General features: G+C 39.8%; 1 protein-coding gene across 2 annotated transcripts in view; it reads left to right on the top strand.

The window, feature by feature from the left end:
* The window catches only part of TTC17 (tetratricopeptide repeat domain 17), a 135,892-nt gene that overhangs the window by 77,599 nt on the left and 49,523 nt on the right, over positions 1-8,770 (top strand). For both annotated transcript variants that reach the window (XM_006896754.1, XM_006896755.1), the window contains exon 16: positions 5,119-5,305. In XM_006896754.1, the coding sequence (XP_006896816.1) occupies positions 5,119-5,305 (187 nt within the window). The remainder of the gene's footprint in view (positions 1-5,118; positions 5,306-8,770) is intronic.

Raw genomic sequence — 8,770 nt, 5'->3', positions numbered from 1 at the left:
AAAAAAAAATGAAAAAAAAAAGGCACATAGAACAGTGGAAGTGAACTGAGAACCTGGAAATGTACCTATCTATCTATATAGTCACCTTATATTTTCAATCAAATGGGGAAATGACGAACTCTTAAAAAAAAGTACTGGCAAAAGTGGACTTCTACCTGCAGAAATCTGAAAAATACCCACATTTCACACTTTACACTAAATTCAACTCAAAGTGGAGCAGAGACCTGGGAGTAAAGCCCCAAACCATAAAGTCCATCAGAGACAAACTGGAATCAAGCTTAGATCACCTAGTCTATGTTATCAAGAGACTGCCAAATACAGGCATAAATGTATAATCTGGAGAGGATAAAATTGCTGAATGGGATCTTATAAAGATTAAATCACTGTGTGCATCAAAAACTTTTTCCAACAGGGTAAAAAAGAAAACCTATTGACTGGGGAAAAACATTTGGCAATATCATTTCAGACAAGGGTCTAATAGCAAAAGTTTACAGAATCCTACAGGGCCTCCCCAAGAAGACTGATAACTCAGTTACAAAATGTGTATGAGGATCCAATGTGAGGGAAGGCTTGCAGCAGAGTTGTGAGTATGGACATAGGGGTAATCATAGAGTCTCACAATTTAGAGGAAAAGATGAGTAAAGGAAATGGGAAAGATCTGGTGTGAAAAACAATGTACACGAACTTTGTAAGTAAACCAGTATAAAATAAAAATTTTATTAAAAAACCAAAAGTACAAAAGTGAACCACAGGATAGGGGAAGGTACTAGCAAGAAATCTCTTTAAGACACTTACATCCAGTGTATACAAAAAAGTCCTCCAAATAGTTTTCTTAAAAATCCATTTCTTTTAAGATGGATAAAGAACAATCACTTCAAAAAAGAGGACACCGAGATTGCCAGTAAGAACATTTTTTTAAAATGCTCTACATCATTACTCATCAGCGAAATGCAAATTAAAGCCACAGTGAGATAGCATTTCAACATGCTAAGTTAAAAAAGACTAACACGCGAAGTCAGTGCATTTTTGTACTTGCTCGTGGGAGTGTAAATGTCTTCATCTGCTTTGGAAAACGACTTGGCTGTATCGACTACAACAGCAGTGAAACTTGTGAGAGATGGAACTCAATGTGAATGCCTTGTTATTTCAGGTCTCATAGATCTGTCTTCCACTGGGTGCATCTTCCAGCTTTCCTATTGCTTTCTGATCGTGAAAGATACTTTCATTTTCCTCCTCTGACAGTTTCCATTACCCAGGTTCCTGCTTTCAAAGATTTTATTGTATATACTTTTCTTCTGACCTCCTACTAAGTACAGCCAAGGAAAATGAGTACTTGCAGTTGCCAAAAGAAATTTACAAGAGTGTTAATTGTAGCTCTATTCATAATAACTCAAAGCCAGAAGTAATGAAAATACCTACCAATAGGAGAATGGCTAAACTAACTAGCATATTCGGACAACAGAGCTTTACATGTCAATTAAAAAATAAAAAAGAACTACAGTTACAAAATCCTAGATTTAATCATAGAGTGAAATAAGTCATAAAAGGGTACATAAGAGAGAATGTGTTTTCATTCCACTTATTCAAAATTCAGAAACAGGCAGCACTAACTTAATGGTAATTAAAATAATAACCTATATCTATCCACTTAGAGCTGACTGGAAGCTGACCCTCCAGTGGGTTTCAGAGGCTATAAATCTCACTGGAGGAGATTGCCATTCTTTCTCCCAAGGAGTCACTAGTGGATTCACACTGTCAGAGAGCTGTGGTCTTTGTGTTGACAGCACTACTCTTTAGAGTCCGTGCCATTAGAGCTCTCTAACTTAATAATAGAAGTCACAATAGTGGTTACTTTCAAGGTTGCTCTGAAATTATCCAAGGGAAATGGAACTTATTCTACGGTAGTAGAAACTTAGAATTTCTGTCTTGAAGTAAGTTGTGGTTATAGAGATATTACACATATATAAAAACTCACTGAAGCTCATATTTAAGACTAGTCCTTTACATAAAGTTCTATGTACTTTAGGAAAAGAAAGAAAACAAATTTACTTAATAGATTCCATGTAGGATTAGCTGGTGTGAATATAACAGTTGGCTAGCCATAAACCTTTATGGAGTAATGCAAGAGAAGCTAAAAGACGTACTTTAAAAAAAAATAAATAATCTTTTCTTTTTGTTGTTGTGTACTACTGAATTGGATTCGAGTGGCACAGGAAGAGATTGCCCCTCCTTCTCCAGCAGAGCATCTGTTGGATTTGAATCGGGTACCTTCAGTGTTATAACACAGCTTCTTGCCACTAGGCCACTAGAGCTCCCTTATAATCTTTTCTTGAGAGTGGTGTATTGACGTCTCCTACTACTGTTGTGGGGTTGTCTAATCCTCTTTTCAGTTCTGTTAACATCTGCTTTGTATATTTTGCAACTCTATCATTTGGTGCATAGATATTTATTATGGTTATGTCCTCTTGTTCTGTTGATCTTTAAACATTATATAGTGACCTTCCTTGTCCTTTGTGATGGTTTTTACGCTGAAATCCATTTTTTCGGAGAGGTAGCTACTCCTGTTTTGTTTTGTTTTTTTTGGGGGGGGGTTTGCCATTTGCTTGGTATATTTTTTTCCCACCCTTTTATTTTTAGTCTCCCTTTATCTTTGCTTTTCAGGTGTGTCTCTTGTAGAGAGCATATTGATGAGTTTTGTGTTTTTATCCAATCTGCTACTCTCTTTCTCTTCACTGGTGCACTGTAGGTACTAAGAGGCAAGATTTTATTGCTGCTTTTTTTTTTAAGTTCTTTTTGGTGGTGTTTCTTTGGTGGTTACTTTGGTCCATCCTGCTTTTTGTGGCATCTCTTTAAGAAGGACTTCCCTCAGTATTTTTTACTTCAACATTGGCCTTGTTCTTTATAGTCTCTATCAGGTTCCGCTTTTCTGAGAATCTCTTGATCTCTGTCATATTTGTCATATTTGATGGACAGTTTTGTTGGTTTCTTGACTGACATTTGTAGTCTTTGAGTGTTTGATATATGTCATTCCACTGTCTTCTTGCTCTCATGGTTTCTGCTGAGAAATTGGCACTTAATTTTATTTGTTCTCCCTTATAGGTTACTCTTCATTTCTCCCTAGGTGCTTTCAGAATTCTCTCCTTATCTTTGGTTCTGGCAAATTTGACTATGATATGCCTTGAGGGGTTTTCTTTTGGTGTCTATTCTAGATGGAGTTCACTCAGCTTCTTGTATATATATTATCTCATTCTTCATTATACCTGCAAAGTTTTCTTCTAGTAATTCATCCACAACTTTTTTGGTGCCTTTACTTGCTTCTTCCTGTTCTGGGATTCCAATTGTTTGTTGTTGTTGGGTACCATATAGATGGTGAAGAGGTTGAGATTGCTAATAGCTTTAGTTTGCTTGGTTCCACAGTCCACATTCTTGCGACCAGCAGCCAGGAATTCAAAAGATGAATTACATTAGGAAAGTCTGCTGTCAGGGACATCTCCGGAGCACTGAAGAGCAATGGTGTCAGCCTGGAGACTAAGGTGTGACTGATCCAGACAATAGGCCTCACAATTACGTGCTATTCTTCAGAAAGCTGGACAATGACTAGGCATGATAGAAAGAGAATTGATGCCTTTGAGCAGTGGTGCTGGAGAAGAGTATTGAATAAACCACAGACTGCTAGGAGAAGAAACAGGTTTGTCCTGGAAAGGATGAAACCATGCTGCCCCTTGGAGGCAACAATTCTGAAGGATCTGACATACTTTGGGCATGTTGCCAGGAGGGACCAGTCTATAAAGAGGGCCATTATGCTTGGGAGAATAGAGCGACAGCGTAAGACTCTAAATGAGATGGATTGACTCAGTGATGGGGTTAAGTGTGTCAGAGACAATAAAAGTGACACAGGATAGAGCAGTGTTCAGAGCTGTTGTGCTTAGGGTCACTGTGAGTAGCAGGTGATGTGACAGCATATAACAACAACTGTAGGGTAAGAACTGACCCAGAACTGACCCTCCAGCAGGTTTTCAGAGGCAGTTAATTGCATGGGAGGAGATTGCCCGTCCTTCTCGCGTGGAGCAGCTGGTGCCCTCAAACTGCATGTCTTTGAGATTGCAGCTCAGGTTCCTGCCACTAGGCCACCCGAGCTCCCTTTTATGTACATGTTATTCCTCTTGATGGTGCCCCACATTTCTCTTAGACTTTCTTCATTTTCTTCCTTTTTGATTCTCCTTTTTGTTCTAGCAGATCAGTGCTGAGAAGTCTCTCTTCAATTTCACTAGTTCTGTGTTCCATCTCTTTAACTCTGTTCTTATGTTCCTCCAACATGTGGACATCTGAAACTTTGGTCCTTATATTCTAGATTGTGGTTTCTTGTTTTTCCAGAACCTCTAATGCCTTGCTTGTTTTATCTACGTTGTCTTGGATTGGTGATTTTTTTGGTTTGTTTGGGTTGTTTTTATTTATTTATTTATTTTTTAAGTTCCTCTTGGCTTTGCTTGCAGAGCTCTATAATTCTTCAAGTTTGTCTTTCACCCATTGAAAATATACAGTCATTATTCTTTGGAATTCTGTGTCAAAAAGTTCTATCAAACTTTCTGGCTTCAGGGAATCCACTGATTCTGTGTTTTGATCACTTTTCTTTGTGGGGTGTGACATCTTGTTTTGGTTTTGTGTAGGATGTGAGGTAGTCTGCTTCTCCCATTCATTGCTGTGGTAGAGATTTTTCTGTCTGGGACCCTAGGCTCTTGGTTTAATAACCTTGGCTCAGGAGCTCAGTACTCCAGAGGAGGGAAGGGCAGCTTACTGCCCTCACTCTATCTCTAATCTTTGACTCAAGGGAAGACTTGTCTCAATTGGGCATAGAGATTGCCTGTAAATTAGGAATCTTCTCAGCCAGCCACCTGCTGCAGCTAGGCTAGATCCAAAGGCTCTGCATCTCAGGTACTGGCTATGGGAGGGGCCTGAGGTGCCATGGTGGTGTGTTCCAGAAGGAAGTGCTGCACCTGTGATAATGGTCCTCCTGACTCAGGACAGTAGTAGCAGTCTAAGACATAGACTTTTAAGTGTTTTGTAATTCTTGGGAAAATATTAACCCATTAATATTTTTGTTGTTCTTTTTATTTGCAGCCCCTGACCTTTTTGAGCCTTGGGAATGCTTACCTTGCTCTGAAGAATATCAGTGGGGCACTTGAGGCCTTCAGGCAGGCCCTGAAATTAACCACCAAGTGCCCAGATTGTGAGAGCAGCCTGAAGTTGATCCGCTGTATGCAGTTTTATCCTTTTCTCTACAACCTCACCTCATCCATTTGCAGTGGTAAGCAGCTGTTAAACACTGCCAAGATGCTGAGCTCAGCTGGAATTTCTGTTTTGATCAACAGAACACAGGAAATTATTTTCTCCATTTTCCCAGTGATTTCACATAGTCAGTGTAATTCTAGATGCATGTCTTGGAAGCCAGGTTGAATTATTAACAGTCGAATGTTTTATTTTCCCGCAGAACCTTGATTGGAAAAGGCTGACAGGCATATGTGCAGCTGGGATTAACTAGTTGAGATATGTTTCTCTCTCCCCCTGATCGCTGCTGTTTTATAATGACAAGTGCTCCTGGAAAAGGGCGTTCTTTTCTGGCCATGAACACAAACTGATTAATGGGATTTAATCAGTCCCTCTCCTTAGTCATTACAATGCTCCCCTTTTAGTGAAACAAGTGCAGGCCTTCAACTCTACCTTTAAGTAGTCTCCTAACCCTAAATGGGATCTTCTGATCTCTTTCTTTCCTTTCTCCCCAGGTGTGTGTGCGTGCCTTAAGTGTGTATACTTGGTTAAAGAAAGATTTGAGTTAATATCCAAAACTGTTGCAAATTAATCTACTAGAACCCTCTTTCATGTTTCTGTGAGTGTAATTATTACTTGGCCTTCACATCAGGGAAAAAAATCAAGAGTCTTAACTCTCCGTGTCAAATTGTTATGGGTACAGTTTGCATATGTGTACATTCTCACTTGCTAGCCTTTTCGGAGCACATACTGGGCACTCTGCTAATGTTCAGACTGGATTGTAAGACTTAGGCACAGAGCCATCAGTCCGACTCCTCATTTTAGGCGTACTTAGTTATCTGACTTCTCTAAAAGATATCATGAAGTACTAATTGACCGGGAACCTAAAGCTGGTTTTTCTTTTTCCCTGTAATGGAACTGCCTTAAGATTTTAATGGGACAGGGAGCTCTAGTGTCCTATTGGCAAGAAGCTGCACTGTAATCTCAAAGGAGTGCAGTTCAAATCCACCAGATGCTTTTGCTGGAGAAGGAGGGGCAATCTCCTCCTGTGCCAGTCAGATCTAATTCAATGGTACACAACAAGAAAGAAAAAAAGTATAAGGATGCCACTTTCCTGAAGGTGCAGTTTGAATCCACCAGACGCTCTGCTGGAGGAGGGGCCATCCCCTTTTGTGCCAGAAAAGAAAAAATGTGTATAGGTTTCTGGTGCAACAATCAGTGAATGAATGGAAATCCAACTTTTCTGTAAACTTAAAAAAAAAAAAAAAGGATGGATGAATTATGCGGAATGAAAGAGGCCCTAAAAGAGTGCCTTAGAAATCATGCTGTTTGATTCCAAGTGTACATTTTTTCATATTAGGCCCAGGCTTTTGTGTGAGAAATCAGAATTTGTCAGCAACACAACAGCTCAGATATGGCTCACTGTTGAATGGATCACAGTCTGATCTAGACTTCTTCCATGGATGCTGACGGCCTAAGGCAGTATTTCAGCAAAATAATACGGTGCAGTTATTAGCATCAGAGTCATACAAACTCATGTTTGAGCCCCAGCTCTGCCTTACTGTCTGCCTGATCTGAGTAAATTAAGCATCCTTATCTGTGGAATGGGAGATGAAAAAACCTAATGCAAGTTACGTAGGTTATCAAAGAACAGCCTTGTAAGCAGGATTCACTATTCCAGTGAACCACTGAGAGAATCTCTTAGCTTTCATTGACTCTGTCTCCTTCATTGCTCTTGGCATTTCTTTCTGTTCCTTGGAGAGAGAACTAACTCTCTCTTGCTCTGCGTATCTCTGTCTGTATAAATAGATATATGTAGTAATAGTGACAGGGAGCTCGGCGTAGACTGTGGGTTATTGTGCTACTAACCCGAAGGCAATGGTGACTCTCTCAGAGGCTCCTTGGGCAAGAGATGGACAGTCTTCTGTGCAGTTCACAGTGTCTGAAAACCCACTGGGGGGAGCAGTTGTGAGTTAGTTCCAACTCGAAGACAGTGACTTTTGAGTTTGAGATAGTAGCAGTATTGCATTCAGTTTCTGGAAATTTATGCCACTTCTGTCAGAAGAGGAAACCCCATTGTCTTTTATTTCCCCCCCCCCCAAAAGTATAATGTCACCTTGCCCGGAAATGTAATTTGTTTTTATTGTTAGGTGCCATTGAGGTGAGTATGACTCATAGAAAACCTATGAACAAAAAGTTATAGTTAGACCAAACGCACAAAAGAGAAAATAATTGTTTGGAACAAATCTTTCTCAGGGTTGTAGCATCTGGTACTACTGCTCTGTATTGTCCCAAGAATATTATTGGTTGTGACTCAGTAACAATAAAAGAAATGCATTTGACTTGAGAAGAAAGAATAGTTTGTTTGCATTATTTCATAGAGTGTTTATCAATTTTATACAAAATTAGAAACATTTTGTCCTTCTATTATGATGACTAAATGGTTTTCTAAAGAAGAGTGTGGAAACTGTAGAACAATATCATTGCTTTCACATGCAAGCAAGATTCTACTGAAGATTACCCAAAAACGACTGGAACAGCACATCAGCAGAAAACTAACAGAAGTCCAGGCTGGGTTTAGAAGGGGTTGTGGTACTAGGGATATTGTAGCTAATGTTAGATGGATCTTAGCTGAAAGCAGGGAATACCAGAGGAATGTATATCTTTGTTTCATTGACTATACAAAGGCATTTGACTGTGTGGATCATAACAAACTGTAGCTGACTCTGAGAAGAATGGGAATCCCAGAACACATGATGGTACTAATGTAAAACCTATATTTGGACCAAAAGGCAGTCATCAGAACAGAGCAAGGGAATACTACATGGTTCAAAATTGGAAAGGGTGTACGACAAGGATGTGTCCTATCTGCATACGTTTCAACCTGTATGCAGAACAGATTTTCCAGGAGGCTGGGCTCTATGAGGAGAAGTGTGGGGTCAAGATTGGTGGAAGACCTATCAACAATCTGCTTTATGCAGATGGCACAACCCTACTTGCTGAAACTGAGGGGGACCTGAAGCACTTGCTGCAGAGGGTCAAGGACTGCAGCCTTCAATATGGATTGAGGCTCAATATCAAGAAGACAAAGATTCTCAGCACTGGAACAATTGGCAGCATCAGGATGGATGGTGAAGAGATTGAGATTGTTAACAATTTTAATCTGCTTGGCTCCACAGTCAACAGTCTTGGCACCAGCAGCCAGGAAATTAAAAGACATATTGCCTTGGGAAAGTCTGCTGTTAGGGACCTATCCAAAGTACTTAAGAACAATAGTGTCACTCTGGAGAATAAGGTGTGTCTGATATAGGCCATGGTCTTTGCAATCACTTGTTACGTGTCAGAGAGTTGGACAATTAATTATTAGGGAGGATAGAAGAATTGATACCTTTGAGCTGTGGTGCTGGAGAAGAGTATTGAGGGTACCATGGACTGCTAAGAAAACAAACAGATTCATCCTAAAGAGGGTTAAACCAGCAAGAATTCTGGGGCTCCATCTAACATA

This window comes from Elephantulus edwardii, unplaced genomic scaffold (assembly GCF_000299155.1).
Source record: "Elephantulus edwardii isolate Elephantulus edwardi_28Jun2011 unplaced genomic scaffold, EleEdw1.0 scaffold00189, whole genome shotgun sequence".
Lineage (NCBI taxonomy): Eukaryota > Metazoa > Chordata > Mammalia > Macroscelidea > Macroscelididae > Elephantulus > Elephantulus edwardii.
Note: the sequence above shows the minus strand (reverse complement) of the source record. Positions and strands in the feature narration are given on the sequence as shown.